Source organism: Gekko japonicus, unplaced genomic scaffold (assembly GCF_001447785.1).
Source record: "Gekko japonicus isolate JY-2015 unplaced genomic scaffold, Gekko_japonicus_V1.1 scaffold5195, whole genome shotgun sequence".
NCBI classification, from domain to species: domain Eukaryota; kingdom Metazoa; phylum Chordata; class Lepidosauria; order Squamata; family Gekkonidae; genus Gekko; species Gekko japonicus.
Genome location: NW_015160374.1, coordinates 7,302 through 33,731, shown reverse-complemented (window position 1 = coordinate 33,731; position 26,430 = coordinate 7,302). Strand labels below are relative to the sequence as shown.

The following is a 26,430-nucleotide window of genomic DNA, read 5'->3' as shown; positions in this document are numbered from 1 at the left end:
ACGTTATGCAGAGGCAAACCTAAACTTAACCACTGAGCTTCCCAAAGCTTCCTGTCTCATTTCACCATGTTCCTGTCCTCACAACCCATCTAGGGAGAGTAACGACGTACTTTGGGGTCTCAATCCACAGGCTGAGAACCTGTAGGCTTAAAAGAGCCTCCTGGGCTAGCTTGCTCGTGGAATCTCCTGACCGGTACTCCAAGAGCAACAACAATCTCAGGTCTTTCCCAGCGAGAACACACATGCCAGGTCAGGTGAAAGAAGCACGGATATGTTTCATCAGATTCATCATTTCTTTGCAGATCGTCTCTGTGCCCGAGTCCTGAGTCCTAGGGGTGAGGTTGTACTGAAGCGAAGGTTAAATTGGAAGTGAAAATCAATGCAAAAGAAAAAGACGCTGGATCGATAGCATTTTCTAATCACATAACAATGTGTCTCTCCCCCCCCCCCCCCCCAATTTTTTTTTTTGTTGGCTGGTCTGAGTTGGAATCAACATTGCACCACTAGAACTGAGGTCCACGGTGAATTTTTGAGATTAGCTGTGCTACGAGCGTGTTGAAAGTGACTGTTAGAGGATCTACGATTACGTGTTTTCATGAAGAGAAGTGAGAAGCCGGAAGGATATAGACAAATGAGGCCTAAAACTTTTCCTGCCAGTAATTATACTGGTAGCAGCCGGCAAATGTTGCAAGAAATACGAGAGAGCCTTCGGAATTTGCCTAAGCCATCAGAGGCTGTAAAAGCAGAGCAAAGAGTCGGTAAAATATCAAGTGAAGATCCCAGGCAAGGTCGACCCCCCCCTAAATTTGTCACCTACCATAAAGCTCTGCAGGAAATTCGAAATTCTCTTCTTCCCTTTGCAAATGAAGCGAGTTCTTCAGTAAGAGGGACGTCAGAAGTTAATCAGCAGATGCTGCAAGATCTACAGGCTGCTGGCTTTGATGAGGTAAAAAACAAGTAGTCCTTCACTGTGTGATGTGGGGAAGATGCCCCCCCCCCAGTAATCGAGGAACGTCCCTCCTTTCAGGGTGGACATGGTGATTTTCTTTTGTACTTATTAGAGGAGTTTACAAAACCCTGACTGCTGTTCAGGTAGTAATGTTGGATTCCAACCTAATCATTAGTGCACTGCCTTTCGTGGTGCTCAAAGAGTTCTATTTTAAGATCATCCTAAAAAGCTTAGCAGCTGATATTGGCTGAACTTTGAACAAAAGTTGGCTTGCGGATCTCTTTCCTTTGTGTTACACTCAGGATATGATTTTATGGCTCTTCTTTTGTTGTGAATTGTCACAATTTTAAAACCTTTCTTCCGCTCCCGCCCCCAAATAGGATATGGTTGTACAAGCCCTAATGCACACCAAAAGCCGCAGCATAGAAGCAGCAATCGAATTCATCAGTAAAATAAGCTACCAAGATCCTCGGCGGGAACAAATGGCAGCAGCCGCAGCTAGACCACTTAACGCGGGCTCAAAACAGCCAGGTATGCATATTCTATAGGTAGCCGATAGAATTAGTTATTGCTTGTACGTGTATGTGTAAAAAGCTTGTAGGAGCAGGGAGACAGACGTCTAGTGGTATACGCTGCGCATCCTTTCAGAATGTTCAAAGAACTCTTCTGTGGCCCATTTACAGTGAGAACTCAGTCTTGTTTCTTTGTGCCGAACAAAGACGTTACGCAGAGTTCTGGAGAACAGAACACCAGAACCTTTTGTTTAGTGAAAAGCTGACGGGAGCCGGGGGTCCAGAGCTGATGGGAGAGGAAGCGACTGCTTAATCCTTTCCCCTCCTGCCATTTCTTAGATTGAATCCTGGTGGGCTTCCAAACCACATTTGTCTTACCAAACGTCCCGGAGTGTGGGCAACCCGTGGGGGCACAGCACGCTGTCCTCTTCTGTGTGTGTAGATATGTGGGCGGTCTCCTGAGAAATGCAGTTCTTTCAGGCTGTTGTTTTGTAACTGGGACGTTAATCCTTTGCATCAGTTATTCTGACGCGTTGGAAGGTAGCCTCTTTTTCTGTTCCACGTGTGAGGGAAATAAATTATTGAAAATGCCCGAACCGATAGAACATGACATAGTAATGTGGCTGTTCCCTTTCTTTCAAAAAAGCAGGGGGTGTCCAGCAATCAGTCAGCCGCAGACAGAGCTGGAAAGGTTCTAAGGAATCCTTGGTGCCCCAGAGACACGGTCCTGCGCTGGGAGACGGCCTGACTTTCCACTCAGAAAATCCAGTGCCTCAGGCTGACACAGGAAGACCCGTGTCTGGTTCTGGAATAGCGGCGTTTGCCCAGGCTCATCCTGGCAATGGGCAAAGAGTGAATCCACCACCTCCACCTCAAGTAAGGAGCGTTACCCCTCCTCCTCCACCCCCTAGAGGACAGACACCACCCCCCAGAGGAACAACTCCTCCCCCTGCTTCCTGGGAAACAAATTCTCAAACCAAACGTTATTCTGGTAGCATGGAATATATGATCTCTCGCATTTCTCCAGTACCGCCAGGAGCATGGCAGGATGGCTATCCTCCCCGACCCGTGAACCCGTCACCTATGAATCCTTCTGCACAGGGACAAAGAGGCATTAGTTCTGTTCCTGTTGGCAGGCAGCCAATAATCATGCAGAATTCAGTTAACGGCAAATTTAGTTTTTCCTCCGGCAGGGGTGGAATACAAAACGGCAGTTGTCAGACCGATTATATTGTTCATCAGAACATTGTGCCTGGTAGCTCAGCAAATCGTCAAGCACCGCCTCCTTACCCAATATCTCCGACTAACCGGCAAAGCCCTACAGCCTCGCAGATGCAAGCGGGAGGATCTGTGGTCCCTTCAGCTTATCCTAATGGAAACATCCCACAGTCTATGATAGTGCCAAATAGAAACAGCCACAACATGGAGCTGTACAACATCACTATGCCCGGCATTCCAACATCTTGGCCCCAGTCCTCATCTGGCAGTGGACATGAAGTCCCCGCATGGCAACCAAATATCCCAGTAAGATCAAATTCCTTCAATAATCCCCTTGGAAATAGACAGAGTCATACTGCCAGTTCACAGCCTTCAGCCACCACAGTAACTGCAGTCACTCCTGCTCCTATCCAGCAGCCAGTGAAAAGCATGCGTGTGTTGAAACCAGAACTGCAGACCGCCTTAGCTCCTACTCACCCTTCTTGGATGTCACAACCAGTGCAAGCAGTCCAGCCCGTCTCCCTTCCTGAGGGGCCGTGTTCCAGCATGACTGTCATGTCACCTGCAGCAGAGGCTCCAAATTATCAAGGTCCACCGCCACCGTACCCAAAACATCTACTGCACACCAGTCCATCCGTCGCTCCCTACGAATTGGTGGCACAAACGAGCAAAGAGGATGAGCTCTGTTCACCTGAGGACGAAGAGAGTGAAAGGAATGAGAGCAGTGAGGGGACAGACAGAGAGAAGAAGCTAATCACAACCTCACCTGTCCCTGTCAGGAGAAACAAGAGAGACGAAGAAAGGAGGGAGTCCCGCATTCAGATCTACTCTCCTCAGGCCTTTAAATTCTTTATGGAGCAGCATGTGGAAAATATACTTAAGTCTCATCAGCAGCGACTGCATCGTAAGAAACAGCTGGAAAATGAAATGATGCGGGTAATGCCTTTTAGTTATTTTTTCCGTTGTACTTCACCGTGTGCAAAGTGTTGCTTTTGCAACAGTTCTGTGAGGCCCGTTCAGCTGACAGGCAGTGATTTAGCCGGGTGTAGCTTTGTGCCTGGGCATCTTTAGTCAGGGGTCTGTCCTGTTCGTGTCCAGTTTACCACAGCCCTCAGGGCCTTAGATAATTTAATGTGCATGTTCTCAATTTCTCTGGTATGGAAGGTGTAATGGCTTTTATCCTACCCGTCTGAAGGCTTCCTCCAGCTTGGCTGCTTGATTGGTTGCTTGGCTGTGTGATTACGCAGGAAAATCTAAGGGCTTCTATCTGTTTGTGGCAAATTAAACTAAATTCATTTTTATCTACCCTGCCTTAGTTATGCCAGGATGCTAACATGCATCTGCCGTGTGCATGGTTGACTTGTGTGAACGGTGGTCTGGTTCAGTAGGAAAGAAAAGTTTCATGCATTTGCCCAGGCTTTATGGGATTTACTTTTTATGATCAGCTACTGTCTTACAATGTCAATCCAGGCAATGTTCACACAGTCTCTGTTCCAGTTTGTAGATGGTTGTCATCTGTTAGGTAATAGAACCATAAATCTTCCTATTGATTTTTGTTGCACACTTTATTTCTTTTCCTCTTTCTCCTTTCCAGTTTGGTGCTTCCTGGGCCTCAAGCCACAGACGTGTGTTTCTTTAAAATGCCATCAGCAATTAGTGTCAGCTTTCTGATCTAGAGCATACATACAGAGACTAGCTTTTTTGTGGGGGGGGGAGTTTTCAATCTCCCCAAATTAAGAAAAAAACTGTTTGATCCTCTCCAAGTACAGGCAGGCAGAATAAGAATTGCTCTGTGGGCTGTTTTGATTCTTGACAGCAGTTTGAGGACATACAGTTGGAATCCAAGGGAGGGATCAGGGCCAGGGAGAGGAATCCTTTCGGGGATAAGAGAATCCTGTGAGAATTGTGAAGCTGTTCTCCAGCACTTTCACTCAAGGTTAACAGTGCCCTAATCATGGTACCTGGGTAGAGTCTGATAAGAGCTGGAAGTTCTTGTGCCATTCTTTGTAAAGGTGTGTCTTGCACTTTCGAAGAGGGGTATGTGGCTAAAAAGATCCATTCAAGAAATCAGAAAAGGAAAGCGGGCAGGCGGGATGGGAAATGGGCAGTGGGACATGGGCCACTGAATGGAAGAATAATCACGTGTCCCAAAGCGCAACAGCAATTTCCTTTCCGTTGCGCATCACCGAGAAAACGGCTGGAGGCGTCCTGAGAGGCAGGGAACCCATTGGAGCTTGCAGATAAGTGCCCAACCAAGGAGGTGAAGCCAAAGTGACGTTAAGCATCCATTTCCCCAAATACCAGTGATGCTGGTTCCCCCAGGACCAGTCTCTCAGAGTCTGAACTTGCTTCTGAGGTACAAAGTGGTTGCTGTCTGAGGTAGAACCTGCTGTCATCTGGTACACCAAACGTGGGAAGGCAATTGGGGTTGCTCGACTGAGCACCGATAGGTTTTGTCTTTTTTTTTTTGTTATGGGTTATGTTGCCCTGCAGTAGGGCGCTGTTGGAGTAAAACTTGGGATCCCCTCACCAGCAGTTAGGCATCATCCAAATCCAACGAGTTTGTTTTGTGACGAATTGACTTGTGTTGGCGAAGCCGTGGAATTGACGCCAGCGCCAGAATAAGCAGCAGTATTTCAGCTGCGTGTCATGGATTTTTGGTTTGCAATGTACCTTCACTGGACTCTTGGGTGAAGTACTTTTCAGTGCTTTTGTGTCATTCTGTAGTTATCCTTCTGAAAAGTTCTTCCTGTGAAATCGTGTTTTTATGAACCTGTAAGCTTGCTGTGTGTTAAGTTAGAATTCTTGCTCTTCTGAAATGTTCATGCTTAGTCTCTTTTCACTTTCACTAACAGCTGATTTAAACTATTAAGGTGTTGGAAGCTTTCCTGACATCTGTAGCCTTCGTTACTGGGTAGGCAAGTAATATTTTGGAGACCTGGTATTGTATTTAAAGAATAGCATGGACCCCTTCTTACAGACTCTGCATGCTTACCTGCACTTCAAGTTAAGCATGTTTTCTTTTACTGCACTTGGACGTCATTTGGTTATCAGACTACTAATTTTGCTAATCTCACTTTCCTCTCCCTGTTTTGTAGCACTTTATGGCTTGTGCTCTGCACAAGGGTTCATTGATACATTTACACTGTCCTTTATGGCTTGTGCTCTGCACAAGTGTTCATTGATGCATTTACACTGTCCTGTCTCCCCCCCCCCTTCTGCATACTGAAAGCGGTCCAACTATTTAGACCTCATATTATTTCTCTGGCTGGATTCTTTTTCTTGTCTTGTCTTACGTCGTTTGAAGATTCAGTTCCGTTTACCACACACACAATTGCATTAAAACAGATTGTTTTAAGAGTGATGAGCAGATCCAGTTCTGTTGGCAATATGGGAAAGTTTCCATGATGGAGAGCAGTTACAGTCTTCCTTTCCCCAAAAAATGTGTGGCTTTAAGGGAGCAGCAGGAAGGCCTTGCCTCCAGCTTGTCCTATATTCACCAACCCTGTCAACACAATTTTTCATCAGTCCTGAGTCTCTCGGTGCATGGCTCTTACTGTATGGTTTTTGAAGAATCATCCCTTAACTATTCCTAAAGACTTCACGTTTTTTGTGTCTTTTTGTTGTCGTTGCTGTTGTTGTTCTGAAGGGTTGTTTTTTTTAAAAAAATGCTCCCTAAATGTTGCTTTGTTTTTGTATTTTTTAACAGTCTGGCAGCATTGTTCCTTAGTTAATACCTAAGGCCCAAAGTTTTTGTTTGCTGATCTTAAACCTGTCTCTAGATGTTGCTTCAAACAGAAGCTCATTTGTTCCCTTGTTGATTTTCACCTTTGTTGCACAGGTTGGGCTGTCCCCAGAAGCCCAGGATCAAATGAGGAAGATGCTATGCCAGAAGGAGTCCAACTACATCCGTCTCAAAAGAGCTAAAATGGACAAATCAATGTTTGTGAAGATCAAGACCCTTGGAATCGGGGCATTTGGAGAAGTCTGCTTAGCAAGGAAGGTGGATACAAATGCCTTATATGCAACAAAAACACTGCGCAAAAAGGATGTGCTTCTTCGAAACCAGGTTGCTCACGTTAAAGCTGAACGGGATATCCTTGCAGAGGCCGACAATGAGTGGGTAGTTCGTTTATACTATTCATTTCAAGACAAGTCAATTTGTACTTCGTAATGGACTATATTCCGGGCGGAGATATGATGAGCCTGTTAATTCGAATGGGTGTTTTCCCAGAGAATATGGCCCGGTTCTACATAGCAGAACTGACCTGTGCTGTTGAAAGCGTGCATAAGATGGGCTTCATTCACAGGGACATAAAACCTGACAACATTCTGATTGACCGTGATGGCCACATCAAGTTAACTGACTTTGGCCTCTGTACTGGTTTTCGGTGGACACATGATTCCAAATACTACCAGAGCGGTAAGAGCGGCCTTTTGTCCAAAAACAGCTTTTTAAAAAAAAAATCTAGTCCTTTAAGTATGTCGTGACTACCATGACTTGTCTTTTAGCATTTGCCCACAAAGTGTTTACTGGTCAAAAGTTGCATTGACTGAGGACCGGCACATTCTGTGGCATAGTTATCGAGGTGCTGATGCCTGACACGGTCTTTGTAGTTAAGGTCCCCCTCTTAAAGTGTGGTTCTAAACCACATGATTTCCTGGAACTCCCATCTCTTGCTGTAAGACAAATGTTTCCCCTGAAAGCGGCTCTGTTGTTTCCAAACTACTCTTGACTGCTGACACTACCTTCAAAAAGAGGATGTTTTCTGCACATTTGGCTCTGCAAGATTTGTTTGAAAATAACAGGTAGAAAGATTGTGGCATTAGGCCTTCAGAAGCTCCATTGGAATCGTAATTATCGCTTTTTGTTGATGATTTTCTCCAGCCAACACGTTAAATTTTTCTGTGGCTGATATTTGTGAGATGGCCTTCATCTTCCCGGACGAAAAACAGACCCAGCCGGTGGAGCACAGTTGGCAAAAGACATTCATTTATTTAAAGCAAAACCAAAATCATCCAGAAAACTATCCCTTGGGTCCACCCCTTTTTTAAAACAAAACAAAAAACCCTTTTAAACTTCAGCTCTTCTAGTACTGATCTGCACCTCCAGAAAGGATGGTTGTTTTCTTGGATGGTTACACTCCTTGCACATATCTTACTGGGGTGGATCCAGCCATCCTCTTAAGTAGCCTTCCTCCAGCTTAAGTGGTTCTTCCATTGGAGGAAGTTTCCTGAGACTGGAGAAGGACACAAACTTGAGCCAAAAAGAAACCTTAGGTATACACTTTTTAATAAATAAGCGAATAAACTTTGCTCAGCTTTGCAAACAGTGCTGAAAACTTACTGGAGCGTATTGTTATATCCCTGTGATTGTGGCACATTGATGGGCTGAAGGAGGGGGAAAGAAGGTAACTTCCAGTTTATAAAAATTTCCCCGCAGACCCCTAGAGATGGTTTAAAAAAACAGAGTTCCTTACAAGTAAACATAGAAGGGCCGACACTTTTTCACTTTCCAAGCCTATTGCCAGCACTTGGTTATCTGGTTTGCATGATCGTCAGGGTGGCCAAGGATGGGGTGTTGGACGTGCTTGTCATTAGAGATGCTGAGAACACGATGGAAGCGGAGTGCTCGGATGGGTGAAGTTAGCCCTGGTGATAGAAAGAACAGATCATTGCCCCGGGCATTTGGACATCAAAGAAAGGAGGTGGGGTAGAACAAACAGATATGACGTCAAATGGGAGGGCACCTGAAAAGAAGGGGGGAGTAGAGGGAATGCCAGGAACTGTGCCTGTGGGGCATCATCAGAGAATGCCAGAATAAATAGATGTGCTGGGGAAACGGGTGCATGAGGGTGATCTTGTCATTCTTAGGAACAAGCGCTGCCTAGGAATTGCCTCCTTGGTTGCCATGCTGGGCACAACAGCACAGGACTGGCTCTTTTAAAAATTTCCAAATGCACTCTTAATCAAGCTCAGTTCACTGCTGATTGCTCTCTTGCCAGTTGCCAAGCCAGCACTTCCAGCACCAGAAGTCTCCTGCAAACCACTTTGTAGAGAACTCAGAATCCGTACCCTTTTCAGTCAAGACCTAGAAATTTAACATAAGGACTTGTGGAGCAAGCTAGGTAGCTTTACTCAGAGAAGTGAGTCTCATTTTATTCGATGGTGCGTACTCCCACGAAACTCTTTTTAGCGTTGCAGCCTTGGTCTGTGAATTGCCCTTGCTTCATTAGCTGTCTCTTTTTGTTTTGTTTTTCTTACCTTTTCACACCTCGAGGCTAAATCACAGGGAAAGATGTAGAACGAACTCCGATAAGCTTTTTTGCATTAGTAGAATCTGCAGCATGAACCTGCAGCTGCCTTAAGAGGAAAGTGCTTTTGTGTGAAGTTTGAGGGCTTTTGCAAGACTGCTTAGGGTTGCTGTTAAGTGGCGGGGGTGTGTGTGTAACTTTATGAAATCTCTGACATATTCTGTTACTTTGGTTCTCACACTGAGACCTTAAGAGTAAAAACCAGATTTCGGCCTGCCTTCAAGCGAGCCCAGGGTCAAGTGGGGAAGGGGGAGATATGTAAGACCATCTACAAAACCATGCAGGGGTTTGTTTATGAACAAGTGCCAGCTTGTTTGGGAAAAATTTCTTTTGCCTTTGGTCAGTTAAGGATCTGTAAAGGAGAATCAGAAATGAAAAGCTCATAGGCAACCGTAGCTATAAATCTTCTAGATGTTCTTTTGAAGTTGTAGCAAGGGGAAATGATGAAAAAATCCCCCCTCCCCTTTTTGTTTATGTGTTGTTACCCCAGAGTACCGGGTGTGCATGTGTGTGTGTGTGTGTGTGTGTTTGGAAATGAGATAAGAAATGTGTTCAGAAAAGTGGTTTTTAAAGTCATATTTGACAGTCTTTGGGAAACTCACTTGCAAGCTTGACGTGGAATCAGTGTGCCAGAAATGGCCAGTTACAGATATGGCAGGTGATCCAATCCGTCCTGTGGACTGATTTCCAAGGCCTGTATTTCTAGCAACCCTCTCCCTCTAATGTATATTAGGCGTTGTGAATGTCCCAAGATACTTTTTAATGGGGGGGGGGGGATCCCTTTCTTTACCTAGTGAGATCTTCTCTGAAAGGGCATTCATAGTGCTTCAGCGGATCGTGTGGCACTTGGTCAAGAAATAAAGCTTAAAATTAGTGCTTCTGCATTGTAGGTGACCACCCGCGTCAGGACAGCATGGATTTCAGTAACGAATGGGGAGATCCCGCGAACTGTAGGTGCGGAGACAGGCTAAAGCCGCTTGAACGTAGAGCAGCACGCCAGCACCAGCGCTGTCTGGCGCACTCACTTGTTGGGACACCCAATTACATCGCACCCGAAGTATTGTTACGAACAGGTAACCCTTTCACTTGTTCTGGTTCTTGGCTGCTAGTTCCTGAAAATAACAGACCAAAGAAAAGGGGAAGGACAAAGGTTCTCAACTGTGTAATAGTAAAGAGGCACTGCTGTCAGTTAACCAGGTGCAGGAATGTTGAACCATCTGTTTCTGTATGTGGCACAGTTGTGCAAAATATAAGACCAGAGATGGTTGTTTGTAATAAAGGATCCATAAAGTAATCTTTAGGGGGGATGGAATCCAGTTTATGCTAGCATTCTAATAGGACTACCACCCTCCAGCAATGCAATATATCCAGATGGAATGAAAATATATCTCACAGGTCTCTCATAAACTCCCCAATGAGAACCTGGATCTAGGTCATCAAGGAAAGTCCATAAACATCAGCTGGGGTACCAATACAGCAACCAGTTCAGCCGCACGGGGTTGAGGTGTACTTAACGCACATTGAAGATCTATTAATTCTGTACCTCTTAGGGGGCTTATCAGAACTCTGACTCTTCTGAATCTTTTGTCGTATATTGTGTCACGGAGATGTGGAAATCTGTGTTACTGTGCTGCGTGCGGCAGAGCTGTCGTATTAGGGTTCATTAATAATGGCAGTCGCCTGCTACTTGGGCTAGTACTTGAAGAACAGCCCTTGAGCGGTGAATGGGTGGAGCTGACAACATAATCTATGCCGTGTTACTTTTAGAGGAACCAAACAGCTGGTGCCATTCTCAAAATAAAGCTAAGAGTGATATTGCTGCATCTGAACTACTGACTGTGCTTTGCTTTAGGATATACGCAGCTATGCGACTGGTGGAGTGTTGGGGTGATTCTCTTTGAAATGTTAGTGGGACAGCCTCCCTTCCTGGCTCATACACCGCTGGAAACGCAGATGAAGGTAATCTGGTGTCATACCTTTCTCAGATGTGTTTCCCTAGTAGTTTGAAAAATAGCTGTTGCGAACAGATGATATTGCACAAACCCGACAGGCATCACACTGCATTTAAATAGAATAAACTCTCCGTGATGCTGTCTGCCACAGAGCTTCTGTGCATTTCAGTTATGACCTGTAATGGGCTACTAGGAAATAGAGTTGCTGGGCTTCACCGCCACATCCCGCATTGTTTCGGATGGATGGGACTCCTCCCACTTGGTTCGCTTATCATAAGGGGGTCACGTGCCGAGAGAGCCCTTTGATGGAGAAGAACATTAATATAATCACAGGTGGTAGTGCTGTGATCTTTCACCTGGGCTACAGGCTCCGAATCACTTGATGACAGCACAGAACAGATGCGTTGGTCAGGGTGGGAAGGGAGTCCATATGAATTGACTTATATTGCACATTCCCTAAAATGTTGGCTATGGAGAATGCTGCATATTTATATAGGCAAGAAACCCTAGGCACACGGTATGTCAGGCTTATAAGATCAATGATGCGTTTACCTTCTGCTACGTGGTGCCAGGATGTCTTGAGAAATTCATTTACCGAAGACATTGAGCCGGTGTTTGTTTTCTTTGGTCGTCTTGTGTTCGTTGTTAATGGGTAAAACTTGCCTTCTAATTCTTGTTGTGTTGTGTGTCTGTTTTTTGCATAAAGGTCATCAACTGGAAAACTTCTCTGCACATCCCACCACAAGCAAAACTAACCCCAGAAGCGTCGGACCTGATTATTAAGCTTTGCCGAGGGCCAGAAGATCGCTTAGGCAAGAATGGGGCAGATGAAATAAAAGCACATCCCTTTTTTAAGTCCATTGATTTTTCAAATGATCTGCGGCAGCAGCCAGCTTGTTACATTCCTAAAATCACTCATCCCACAGACACGTCAAATTTTGATCCAGTTGACCCAGATAAATTGTGGAGTGAGGACAAGGAAGGGAATGTAAATGACACGCTTAATGGGTGGTATAAGAATGGTAAACATCCCGAACATGCTTTTTATGAGTTTACATTTCGAAGGTTTTTTGATGACAATGGCTACCCTTATAGCTATCCGAAGCCTATTGAATACGAATATGGTAATCCTAACAAAGTGGAGTGTCAGTCAGATGAAGATGATGAGAGGACCAGCAACGAGATCCAAAATCGTGATCTAGTTTATATTTAGTAGAAAAAGTAAAGGCAGATGAACCACTGTTTGGGATTTCTGAGATCTGCGTGGGAAGAGAAGCTGAGATGTTATCGGCGAGCTGGGTTTTACGGACAGGGGGAGGGGGGAGAGGAATATTGTTGGTTTACCTGCAACCTTTTCTCCCCTTTACGAAGCAGTTAAATCTCTTTGTCAAGAATTAATTTATTCCAGCGTTCTTAATGATAAATATAAAAAACAATAATGTTAGGATAATAAATTATGAAAAAGCTTTTTGTAAAGTATTCGGAATAGGAAATAGAATGAGTGTATGTGTGTTAAGCAAAAGGAGCACCCATGTCTGTTTGTATGTAGAACACGTACGTTGTTTTCTAGAATTTTACACTGACCGTTTTTGCCGTGACCAAATGCCGTATATAGTCTGTGCTTATCAAGTTGGCAGGTGCTTTTCCTTGCCACTCACAGTTCTAAGGTCCCACTACGGATGGGACTGGAGAGAGTAAATTCTCCTAGGAATTCAGAGACACAGTTGTAACTGCAGGGTTCATGACTCTGGAACCAGGTCTCTTTTTCTTCTGCCCATGAATGATGATGAAGATATACGCACTTAATTATTCCTCTTAATTTTGCCTGACAATTTGTACAGTGTAACTGGATTTATGGTGCTATGCAATAATGCAGAACGGAGGCTGATTTGGAGCGTATATTTGAAAAGCAATATCGGCCTATCACAGTATGTCAGCCTAAATAAATTAAGGTTTTTAAAAATGTCCTGTTTGCTCTTATCCTCGAGATTTAAAAACAAAAATGGTTTGAAAGTGCTCTGGGTTCTGAGACACCTTGTTAATAAGAAGACTCTCAACCTGTCCCAACATTACATTTGCCATCTCCAGGCGCTCTGTATTTCTGCTGTTGCTTTCCAGGTGATGTAACCGTCTGACCAATCGGCTTGTTTTAAAATATCCCTTTCTCTTGGATTAATTAGTGATTGAAACAAACTGATACCTAGTGAGGAATTACACTCCTGTAGGCTGATTCTGTGATAACTTACTGATGGCTCTTCAGGTATAGCCACTGCTAGTGTCAGATGCTAAATGCTGTTTTCTGTAGTATTCCAATACTTGCTTTTACATGCAGTTTCCCCCCCAATGTATTTCATATTATCTTAACAGTTTGTGTATCTGTCAGTAGTTACGACTCTTTTCATGAGTTGCCCGGTCAGGCCCAAGTGTCATTGTTATGCTCTTCCATGTATCTACATAAACTGGCACTCCTGCTTCTGAAGAATCAACCGTCTCGACAGCCTGAGCCGACTCTCGTGCCAGTGTTGAAGGCTACGTATACATAGCTCTCTGGTTCTGTCATGGTGATTTGTTCTGAAAAAATATTTGAGCAGTGTTTGTTCTTTGGCAACAGATAATTGTTTGTGATTACACTCACACCTTCTGTTCTTCCGCAAAAGGCAGAGTGGCTCACATGAGGTTCAGGGTGGGGGTGGGGTCTTTCATCCAGGCAGCTTCAGAGCCAGCGGTAGAACGGCATCGTATCTCTTCAGAACATTCTCTGAACTGCTTGTCGATAAAGTATTAATGATAGCCTCATGCTACACATGCTTACTAAGAAGTAATTCCCACTGTTTTCAGTGGATCTTACTCCGAGGTAAGCATGCATAGAGTCGCTGCCTTTCTAAATCCTTTTCATTAATATTAGTATCCTGTGGACTGATGTGAAACCTTTTAGAAGCGTGCAGCTCTCTTCCAGAAACTTGTTATTCCACCACCTCTACCATTAAGACCTGGTCCTCCCCTCAGTTGTGTGTAGGTCATATACATGATAGGTGCAGAAGAGAGCTTGGTGCTTCTCCACTGGGTGTAGAGGTTTCAACATAAAGCAGGGCATGTCGTTCATACCGAGAGCTCTGCATACAGAACCTGTGTGTGACTTTAAGCGATATGGGGGAGAATGCACTATACAATTATGCCAGCTTCTGAAACTTGTTTTTGTGAAGAAGATTGAGGGGTGTCCTTTGTTTAATATTAATCGGATAGTTGTTATATCAGTCCTGCAAAAATATTGCAATACAGTCCCAATTGAAACCAAATAAATCTAGTCTGCTATTTTTAGGTAAGTACACATGTACAATTGCTTTTCAAATGCGAAAACAACATTTTCATCATCTAGACTCGTTGGGTGTAGTCCAGAGAAAGCGAATCACTTGTCACATTGTTATCAGGGCATGGATACGCTGTTGAGGACCATTAATTGTCTTTGTGACTATGAGCCTGCGTTCTCCTGGATTACTTCCATCACTTTTTTCAGTTGTCAGGTGCTGATAAAAAGGATGGCATTAATGGTAGCGTTCACAAAGGTATTTGTAATCATGAAACTGTTGTAAATACTTTTTAAAGTATTTGCTTACATTCCATCCTAGGGCAGACCCTGCTGCTGGATCTCTTCTGCCTTCTCATTTGTAACATCCTGTAGAATGTGGGGCTGAGGCATCACTTTTTTGAGGGTGTTTTTTTTTTAGGTGGGGAGTGCAGGGAGTGAGTTTCCTGATGCCGTTGCAGTTACCCAAGGCACCGGTTAATTTTTGGCCGGAAGCATCTTTTGGTGTTTGAAAGGAGACATTAAGGCAATCCTAGCAAGCTGATGGCATATTGCAGTCAATGTTTGATAGGACATCTTTGGAGCATCTTAAGAGACCCTTCTATGAAAGGCACTATTCGAGTGTACTTTTGTATTTCATTTTGTATATACGCTTTTTATATTGTAAAGGCAATGCTGAAAGTGTAGCTCAAGAGAAGTGCCTTGGCAGATAATATAAATCATATTTGCCAGTTTCTGCGTGTAACAAATATTTGATAAAACCTTTGAGTGTCTTAACGGATCTCTTTCCACTCTTCAAATCAGTTTTCTTTAGTGTATCATATGATGGAATAATAAATTTTCAGTTCAGTGAATGAGCTGCTGGTCAAATAGAAAATTATGTTGATCAAAAATGATTGTTTGTGCGTCCTCTTCTGTTGGTGAATTGAAATGCTTGGTTAATCTTATGCTGTATTTCCCTACCCGCAATACCCACCATTAAGTTAATTGAATCCCTCTTGGCCCCTTTAAGATCAACCCTATTGGCTGAAGAGGATCCTATGACTTTGCTAACGGGGGGAAACGGGTTGCCAGTGGCTTCTGGAGCAGGCCTAATACTCTTTTTTATTGGAATAAATCCTTAGACCAATTTCTAGTTGAGTACTTCGATGGAAAGAGAGACATAGGAGATGAGGAATTAAAACAGCATTGTGGGAGTATCCCATAAAAAGTAAACAGTCTGATTTGCTAAAATAAAGGCAGGAATACAAGAGGCATAAAAAGTTAAAACAGTACAATTCTCTTTAAAATCAGGAAGTCTTTCAAAGAACTTTAAATCAATATCTCTAGAAAAACATTCTAGAAAAAAAGCTAAGTGTTCTTTGATATGGAATGGTGTAGTTTATAATACGTCCTTTAAAAGGGTGTGTGCTTTGTTAAGTGCTGTCAAGTCGCTTTGGACTTATGGTGACTATATGAATTTATGTCCTCCAAAATGTCCTCTCATTAACAGCCTTGCTCAGTTCTTGCAAACCAAGGGCTGTTATAGAATAGATCCACCTCATGTTGATCTGCTTCTTTTCCTGCTGCCTTCAACTATTCCGAGCATTATTTTCTTTTCCAGTGAGTCTTTTCATAATGTGACCAAAATACGATAGCCTCAGTTTAAGCATTTTAGCTTCTAGGGAGAGTTCAGGCTTCATTTGATCTAGAGACCACTTATTTGTTGGTTTGGCAGTCCACAGTATCCATAAAATAAATGATCAGCATAGGCTGCTTATAGGTAGAGAATTGTACAATGAGAGTGGGTGCATTATTTTGTTTGGAGAAATAGTGCCCACATTCTGAGAGTCCTTTAGCCAGTTGGGATAAGGGAATATACCTGGAGTAGCAGCAACTTCCCTGAATAAGAAGCACAAACTTTCAGTTGACTATTTTCTACCCAATTGAAATAGCATTAATCAGAGGCTCCACCCAGCCCAGCCTCTGTGGGTGGTTCATTTATGAGACTGGAAGATCCAACCTCAGGGCCAGATAAGAACAAGGAAAAAAAAACTTTTTACTATTCTTTGCAAAGTTTTGATGGAGTCCTGAAAATAGTTCTTTAAATTTGTGTCCAAAGTAGTCATTGGAAAGAGAGCAAGATAGTAAATTAACCTTATCCAGGAAGTTTTGAAGGGTCTCTGTTATCAAAAAACTTTGTGAGGCCAGCAAATTATCAAAAAGGTTTGTGAGGCCAGCAAATTAAGTGTATCCATTTGTGACTGAAGAATAAGGAAGAGGGATAACCTTTGAAGGAATGTTTGTCTTGTTTTCTGATACTTAGGAGATTTATTGGACATTTTAAAGACCTCCCCAGTGCCAATTTTCTCAACAAACTGGGAATCTTCAAGCACTCCAGCTAATAGATTTTATTCTCTAATTTAACAGCAATTTTTAAAAGCCTAATTTACTCTGCTTAGGAGTAGGAGTTTATTTTATAGGCGGTCAAACAAACAAGGTGCAGGAATAATAACAGTAAGTGGTTGAAAATAAAATAAATCAAATGCCCTAATGCGTCTAAGTATACTGTCCCTAGCTCACTATCTCCAGTGGCCTTAGACTACTCGCCCTTCCCTCAGGATGAGGGTTTCTTCCCCACAACATCCTCCCTTCTGGGCCTGTTCCCTGGGAAGAAGAACAGCTTGTCCTCTTGCACCAGTTCTTTTATTCCCCAGCCCTCTTCTTCCCTATTGGCCAAAATCAGCACCAAAACTTCCCAAGGTCTTCTGGGGTTTGTAGGCCCAGCCTCCCCTACTGCTAGCCAGGTTCCCTGGGCGTACTACTAAGCCTCCGGTGGCACAGCCCGGATCATGACAGGCCTCCACTGACACTCAAAGTTGTGGTGCAATTAATTCTCTGCATTCCAGGAAATCTCCAGGTGTAGATTTAATTCCAAATGCCTTATTTAAAGTCTACCCTGGCTAGTGGACTAAAGTTTCAGCTCTGTTTTTTTAGTTTGATTAATTCCTATGGCCTTATTTATTTATTTATTTTATTAGATTTATATACTGCCCTCCCCAATGGGCTCAGGGTGGTATACAACAGTTGAATATACAATTAAAACAGTATTAAAATAACAATTTACACATAAATCATAAAATACCATGTAACTATAAAAGTTGTCAGATGACTAGTCAGAATCAGGCCGCTGGTGGACAGTTGGCCCCAGGTATTCATCAAGCTTAGAATCAAAACTAGCTTCGGCCACTGCCCCTCCTCATTAATCAGAATAACCAGCCTCACCTCCCTATAGGAAACCCTACCCAGAATAACCCATTCAGGAATGTTCCCACAGACCAGAGTTTAAAATAACTTTTTTTTCCAGCACCTCTGAATTCTGGGGCAACATATTTTTCTGTCCCCTTTAAACCTCCAGTCCTGAAGCTGTCATTCCGTGCCACCTCTATTGTTGGAGTGGATGGGAACCCAAATATACAATATTTTCTCCAGGTATGCTATGTGATTATAGATGGTCATTGAATTTTCCACCCTTTCTTTCTGACTCCTGACTGCCCCATAGCCATTTTTGGTCCAGAGCTGCTCTGCAAGCTGGGTGCCTATTTTACCTTAAGAGAAGATGGAATCACCATAGAGCTTCCTCTGCAGTCTGGACCCCATTACCTGGCAGCCCGCTGTTCCGCCAACAACAGACACCCTGGACACCCAGCTTCAGTGTACCTTGCTGTAGATCCCCTATCTAGCGTGAACCCTGAAGTCTGGGCTGAAGTTGCATCCCCAGCCCTTGCAATTCACACACCCATGATCCACATCAAGGTCAAGCTTGGACGAGGACCAGTCCACATCTGACAATACCCACTGTCTGCCAAGGGACACCTTGGACTCCAGCCAGCAATTGAACAAATTACTCCACAAAGGACGCCTTGAGAATGCGCTTCCCCATATAACACCCCAATCCTTGCTGTCCCCAAAGACACCACCTGAATAAAATGGTGTCTGGTTCAGAATCTGAGAGAGAGAGTTGTCAAACACACACACCCTGTGGTCCCAAATCCCTATATCATCCTGGGAACCATGAATGGTTCACTGTTCTGGATCTGAAGGATACGTTCTTCAGTGTACCTCTGGACCCTGACTCCCATAACCTGTTTGCCTTTGAGTGGGAAGACCCCACTACTGGGAGGAAAAATCCATCTCCATTGGACTTCTGGAACCTGACTCCCGTAACCTGTTTGCCTTTGAGTGGGAAGATCCCACTACTGGGAGGGAACCCCCCCTCTGCCGGACTCATGGACCCCCAGACACTTTTCGGGTGTTGCCTTGCCAAGTCCCTACAAGGCTGGAATGGTGGACCCCAAACTGCCCTTCAGTAAGTGAACTACCTCCTGCTCTCGGGACTGGATCAAGATACCATCCTCCATGCCACCATCTCTCTCGCCTGAGTTTCCTGGGACAGCAGGGCTACCGTGTTTTTCAGAACAAGGCGCAATTTGTGAAACAGTCTGTCAAGTACTGTCATGAGTACTGCCGAGGATGCGCTCCCGGCCCCAGCAGAAGTCCCGAGTACTGCTGAGGATGAGCTCCTGGCTCCGGCAGAATCTACACCTGACCCCAATGAAGCCATGGAGTCTGCCCCAGCAACAGCTGGGATGGAACAATGCATGACAGACAGCCCTCCTGATTCAACCCCCCCCCATGGCACATTTGCTAAATCAGCTCTGACAGGACTTGGCATCCTGGCGGCAAGAGGCGCGCCTGCACAGCAGGTGGTCCCTCAGCCCTGAGTTCTAACCAGAGCTGGGATACACGCATTGGCCGCTAATTGACAACAGCCCCAGAGGGATACTTAGCTCCTCACTCCCTGTCCGTTCTTCATGCCAGCAACTAGTCAGCTTGACGATACTACTGCACCCACGTCGCCCGTGTTCCCGGTTCCTGTTTTGAACTCTCGACTCCAGTTCTGATGACAACGCTTTTGGTTCGTGCCTTGGACTCTGGTATTTTGGCTCCTGTTTCCCTTGACTCCAGCTTGATGACTACACTTACGGTTTGTGCTCTGGACTTGGTTATTTGGTTTCCTGCCCTCTTGGCTTTCAACCTTGGACTGGACCTGGACTATCCCATGCTCGCCCTGCCTGCACTCCAGCTCGTGACAAGTACCTTGGTTTCCAGATTGCCAGAGGCCAGAAAGAACGCCTTCGAGATAGGAGAGAGGCCATTTGTCAATTGCCTCTCCCCACCACAAAGAAAGCCCTCTGCACATTCCTCGGAATGGCCAGGTTCTGTCATACATGGATCCCGGAATATAGCACCCTGGTCCATCCCCTCATCACCAAGTGCAACCCTTTTAAACCTGAACACCTCATCTGGACCTCTGAAGAGCTTGCAGCATGGAAGTACACCAAGATTGTCCCGATGAGTGCCCCAGCCCTCGGGCTCCCAGACCTGCGGAAACCCTTTCAGCTATTTGTACATGAGCGGGAGGGACACATGAGTGGAGTGCTGATGCAGTATTTTGGATCCATGCTCTGCCCTGTTGCATACCTGTCCAAACAGATTGACACCACCGTGAAAGAGTGGCCTGCCTGCACGCACACAATCGCTGCTACCACCCTAACCATTAAAGAAACCTGGAAACTGACCCTTGAGTGGGGCATGCATGTCTACTGCCCCCACTCTGTTGCCTCTTCACTCCAATAGCAAATAGCAAAGTGGCTCACCCAGTCTCGCCTTGCCAAGTGTGAAGCCTTATTCCTGGGACCTGATGACATTACGTTTGTAGCATTTAGCTGCCTCAGTCCTGCCACGCTATCCCCCATCCCTGATGAAAACCTGGAACATGACTACATTGAACACACTGACCAACAGACCATCAGCCACATAGACCTCCAAGATGAGCCTCCATGCAACCCAGACATGGAACTGTTTGTGGACAGCAGCTCATTCATGTAAGAGAGAATCCACCAAATGGGATGTCTGTACTGCATACTCTGTACTTGAAGCCCATGCTCTCCCTCCGTCCTGGTCTGCCCAATTGGCAGAACTACATGCCCTGGAAAGGGCTCTTCAACTTGCAGAAGGTAAACGAGTCACCATCTATATAGACTCTAAATATGCCTTTGGAGTTGCTCATGCCTTTGGCACCCTGTGAAAAGAGAGGGACTTCCTAACAACCAATGGGAAGCTCCTCGCACATGAACAACAGATGTTTGTACTTTTAAAAGATATTAACCTCCCTGCTGAAGTTGCCATTATGTACGTTCATGTTCACCAGCACCTGAACTGCCCAGAAGCATATGGCAACCACTGCACAGACGAAGCCACTAAAGAAGCCACCCTGAAACCCATAGGCTGCTCGCAGCTCGCCTTCATTCCAGCTTTTCCACCTGAATAAATGACGAGTTTATACCAAAGAAGAACAGCAACAAGCAACAGAACAAGATACAGCCAAAGACAACAGAGGACGGTTCATCAACCCAGACAGCCGGAGCTGGCTCCCACGGACTTGTTAGCCAAGATTTTCTATGATTATCACCAGTCAACCCACCACGGAGGAACAGCCATGGTGGCGATCCTCCTCCATTCAGTTATTTCTGCTGGACTCTTTCAAGAATTACAGAGAATAGTTAAAGCCTGCATGACCAGCTGCACCCTCAACAACTTCTACAGCCACTACAGACCAGCCCCCTCCAGATCTGAGAGTTGCCACAGAGGAGACGCAACCAGAGGGTCTCAAGAAAATCAGGACCCGAGCGACCATTGATAGCCAAGTGCCTACATCACAGAAATTGCTGAGGTGCTAAGGCATTCAGCCCTGTATTCTCTGTTTTCAATGCATTAAACAGATATTCATCTAACTCGTTGGACTCCGACTGTGTGTTTCCAATTTGGCACGGGAGCATGCAGGCACAGATTTGTGTATCACCGGGAAAAGCTGGACAGAAAAAGTTATGGCCAAAGAAGCTGGATGGGGGGAGAGGGGGACGTCCGCTGCCTCATCCAAATGCCCGGTGAAAGGTCTCTGTCTTGCAGGCCCTGCAGAACTTCAATAAGTCCCACAGGGCCCTGGTCTCACACAGGAGCTCATTCCACCAGGCAGGGCCTGGTCGAGGCTAGCCAGATGACCCTGGGGCCGGGAACCACTAACAGATGTTGATATGTGGACCTCAGGACCCTCCGGGGCTTATATGCGGCAATCTCATAGGTATGCTGGCCCCTGGCCATATAGGGCTTTAAAGGTAAGCACCAGCATCTTGAAATGGATCAGAAATTCAATAGGCAGCCAGTGCAGTTTGCACAACACTGGGTGGATGTGAGCCCGCACAGGCATCACCGTCAACACCCTCGTTGCCGCATTCTCCACTAGCTGCAACTTCTGGAGCAGAGTCAAGGGCAGCCCCACATAGAGTTACAATAAAGTAAACCATTGCACGGGTCACTTTAGCTAAGTCTCGGGAAGTAAGATACAGGGCTGTCTGATCTACCTCAGATAGAAAAAGGCAGACCTGGCAGTGGTGGTGACCTGGGCCTCCACAGAGATGGAGGTATCCAGGAACACCCCCAGACTCTTCACACTCAATGTAGGCACCAATGGAGCCCCATCGAAGGTTGGGAGCCTGATCCCATATTCTTGGAAGCAGACCATTATAGTTCTTATATTTTACAAAGGAAATCATTATGATCTATCATGTTATTACCTGATTAGCCTGCTTTCTTGTCCAAGGAAGTTATATTCTTATTTGTCAAATCTTTTGTTGGAATAGATGGAGTCTAGCAGTGTTTTAAGGTGGGAGCAAATTGGTTTTAGAAGAGGATGCTTCACTTTGGACCACAGTTTGATTCTTTCTCATCTAGCTGAGAAATAAATTTTGCCCCCCAAAGTGTCCTTTATGCAGGATTTATGGATCCCAGGGAAGTGTTTGACAATATTCCTAGTATCAGACTTTGGAATAAATTAAGGAAACCTACTGTGAATAGGAGGCTATTGTGGCTGACTAAAACTCTCCATGCTGGCCAGAACACACAGGTCCACTTTAATATTGCGGGCAGCTTGTCTAAAAGTTTGCTAGTTACTGCCACTCTGAAGGTTAAGAAATTAACTATATTAAATTCAAAATATTACTATTTTATAAGAAAAGAAACCCTCCTGTATACCAGTAGTCTATTGATGGTATCCAAATTCAACAAGTGAAAGAGTATCTTGGGATACTTTTTTCTCACTATTTGAATTGGTTGTTTCATCAAAAGGCTATGTTGAAGTAGGCTATACCTTGTATAGAAAGTAAATTAAAAAATTTAGGGGTGTGGTGCCACCATAGAAAACGGTGGACACCTAAACTTTTAGCTTTCCCCTGATACCGCCCTCTCCCCTGTAAAGAGTGAATGTGAAACAACACCTTTTATAAAAGTGATGGGGGAAAGCGAAGGGGGGGAAATAAAGCAACTGGGAAATAAATGAAGATTGCAAAAGAACTCCCCCCCCCCAAAAAAAAGCAGACGGAACAAATCCCCAGCGATGAAACCAAATGGCAACTGGGAAGACTCCTTCAGAGAAACCGGATGAAACGCCAGTAAACAAAGTACTTTTGGACTATCTAAAATCCATGGAAAGAGGAATCCATGATAGAAGACATTCTGACCAACCAACTGTATGTTATTAAGCTTTCTTTGGCACAAGCCACTCAGAAAGCAGACATGGCAATAGAAATGAGCACCATGCTACAGGAGGAGACCAAATATTTAAAATGAGAAACCAGAAGTCTAAAGGCTCGATTATTGACAGTAGAAACTGAAGCCAGGAATACAAATTTGAAATTTAGAGGCATAAAGGAGGGCGCAGAGAGGCCACAGGACTTGATAACTTTTATGACAAACTGGATCACAAGCATTTTAAATCTCGAAGATGACTTACTCCTTACTATAACTAATACTTACCAGAGTGGTCCATTACAAGCCAGCAAAAGGCAATATCCAAGAGATATTATTACCACTATTCCAAATTCACACTTAAGGAGAAAGATCACAGAAGAAGCAAAAAAAGCTGGAATCCTTCAGTTCGAAGGAGATTACAAACAGTTTATATGAGCATCCTGAAAGAAGCAATTCAAATGAGATGACAATTGAAAACAATAACAAAAAATTACAAGTGAACCAAAAATACAGATAGCTACCATATGGAAAAGCTCCACATACTTCACCAAGGAATACATCTATATGCATGGGATGAACAAAGCGGCCTGGAATTATGCAGTCTCTACATTTGGAAACACCCATGGAACAGGGAGGATAAAAGTCAGCAAAAAGGAAACATTTATTCCCAACTACTCAGCTAAAAAACAATAACATCCCAATACTTATTATTTATTTATTTTTAACTTTTATCCCGCCCTCCCCACCGCAGCAGGCTCAGAGCGGCAACGAAGGGCTGAAATGATAAGAAGACAAAAGCATCCATCCAAAACATTGGAAGAAAAAACATTAGGAGACACTAGAAGATACCAGAAAGCAGGACACTCTAAAAATATTGCATAACATTTTTATATATCTTTATGTACAAGATAAATATATTTTTGATTGGGGGGAGAGGAGGGGGAGTTAATATATATATTTTTTAAAAAGACCCCACCATTGGTATTGGTCTCCTGGAGATAGAAATGTATAACCTCTCTCTAACTGAGAAATTTCCCAGTCAGTAGCTGTGAGATTTTATAACTGTTGTATAGTCGTTATTAAAATTTATTACCACAGTAAGTTTGAAGTATCAATGTATAGAACGTCTTGGGGGGGGGAGAAGACCTTAATGTAACAGAAAGACACATGGTTTATTATATAAAATAGTTCAATAACTAATAAAAGTTATATTGGAGGTGAAAGGGGTGGGTGGGAGGGATAGTTGAGGGTATTTTAGTTAAGATGTGTTAGATACAACATTCCATTAAGAACATTAAGCTTGAAACTCATTTAACATTGTAGATCATTTATAAGAGATTGAACAAATTGAACCTGATCATTATAAAACAAGTGTTTTATATTAAAATGGGACTAGATGCATTATTATTTTTTTCCATATTATGGTGGCATTATAATCCTGAAAATTATTCCTATATTGCTGTTTGGAGTGGCCATTTAGATTCAATTGGTAAATGAATCTTTTGCTCTTTTGTTTTCTTTGTAAATTGACTAATGTTCCTAAATGTGTAGCCAAATTGGGTAAATTATGCTTGGAGGTTAAAGTTTAGCAATTGGCTTTTTGTTTCTATTTTAAGGTATTTTTTAAAGTTATTCTGGATATTTAGTTTGATAAAAGCATATTCCCTCTCATGGTTTGCTGCCTTGTTGCGGCGAGGGAGCTTCCGTGGATCAATGAGGCTGCAGGCTATACCATGGAGGGCCCCTCAGAACGGACAGGCCACAGCGGAGAACTCAGACAAAGCTCCCATACCAGACAAATGCGTGCCATCCTAATTTTAAATCACGTCCTTCTAATTTTAAATAATCTTGAATTCTCCAATATAATCCATTTTTTCATCCACATCATGGCTGCTGCTTTATAGTACAACTGCCAGTTTGGTAACACAAAACCTCCTCTTTCCTTTGAATCTTGTAAAACTTTCAATTTAATTATAGTTTTTTCCCCTTTCCAGATAAATTGTCTTACCAACTTATCTAGTTCTTTAAAATACTGTTGGTTTTTCAAAATTGGTATTGTTTGGAATAAAAAAATTAGTCTCGGTAGCACATTCATCTTTACTGTAGCTATTCTTCCCATAAAAGACAATTATAAATGTTTCCAGTTTTCTAAGTCTTTTTTGATAGCCGATATAAGCTTCATATAATTATCTTTTACCAAGAGCTGCATCTGTTGGTTAAACTTACTCCTAAGTACTTCACTTTCTTTTGAACTTCAATGCCCGCGCATTTTTGAAGTTTTTGAATCTGTTCTCTGGTACAATTTTTTGTCAATAACTTTGTCTTCTTAAAGATGGTTTTTAGTCCTGCAAATTCTCCATATTCTTTTATCAGATTCAAAAGTTGCACTATGGATGTTTGTGGATCCTCCGGAATAAATACCAAATCATCAGCAAAAGAATGGATTATACTGGAGAACTCAAGATTATTAAAATTAGAAGGACATGATTTAAAATTAGGATGGCACTCATTTGTCTGGTATGGGAAAAGTTACAACCATAAATACTTCAAACAACATATGATAAGAACAGCATTACTAAAGATATGGGAAGAGATTCAAAAGATGTGCTATACTAAAATATCAAGATGGGTTTCACCACTAGAAGCCTTTATAAATCCCATGACATTCACGAAGGAGCAACTAGGGAGACATGATGACCTGCTAGATAATCACAATAAGCTACTATACCCAAGACACTCTTAAAAAGAAAAATATACATTTGAACTGGTGGGAGAGGGCACAGTTGGACTCTAGATTTGTAAAAGATAAAGTTGCTGGGGTTTTTTTTTAAATTGCATTTTTATTGAGTTTTATATATTTTTACATCCTTTATTGTTAGTTGTATACAGTATCTTTCAGCAACATCTAATAAACAACAAGGGAAATGTTATCCATATGCACAATACTTGTTAATAAAACACAAAGTCTCTGTATTTCTGAGGTAGTGCATATAATCGGGGTTGACAAGCAGTAAGATATTCAAAAAACACAAACCATTTTTCCAAAAAATTATTAACACCTTTCGGATTGTCAAAAGCTATTAATAGCATAGCGATTTTATCTGAAACTATCGAGTCCCACAGTTTAGATCTCCATTGTGACAGATTTGGTACCTTAAACAATTTCCAATTTAAAGCAATTAAGTTTTTTGTAGCCATTAGCATAGTAGAAATTAACTCTTTGTTCTGTTTAGACAGCTTCAGACCTGGCCAAAAATGTAACAAAAGAGATGCAGGTGTATTTGGGATCTCATAATTAGTTATTTTCTTTATTTCAGCAATGACCATAGTCCAAAACTTCTTAATTCGGGGACAATCCCACCAGCAGTGTACTAATGTGCCTTTATTACCGCAACCTTTCCAATACAAGGGAGTAGTTTTGTATTTACAATGGAACAACTTGTCAGGGGTAAGGTACCACCTTGCGAATAATTTGTAGTGTTGTAATTTCAAATTCATATCTCTAGTTTTAAACATACTGGAAGACCAAATTGTCCACCATTGCGCCTCTGTA

At 43.3% G+C, this 26,430-nt stretch overlaps 1 protein-coding gene across 1 annotated transcript; it reads left to right on the top strand.

Annotated features, from left to right (window-relative positions):
• Positions 1 to 484: 484 nt before the first annotated feature.
• On the top strand, positions 485 to 12,260 carry LATS1 (large tumor suppressor kinase 1). Its single transcript, XM_015417709.1, is given in 8 exon segments — positions 485 to 946; positions 1,330 to 1,480; positions 2,111 to 3,615; positions 6,521 to 6,833; positions 6,836 to 7,102; positions 9,884 to 10,066; positions 10,846 to 10,952; positions 11,652 to 12,260. Coding segments are annotated over 8 exon segments (3,384 nt in total). The 5' UTR covers positions 485 to 595; the 3' UTR covers positions 12,159 to 12,260.
• The last annotated feature ends 14,170 nt before the right edge of the window (positions 12,261 to 26,430 follow it).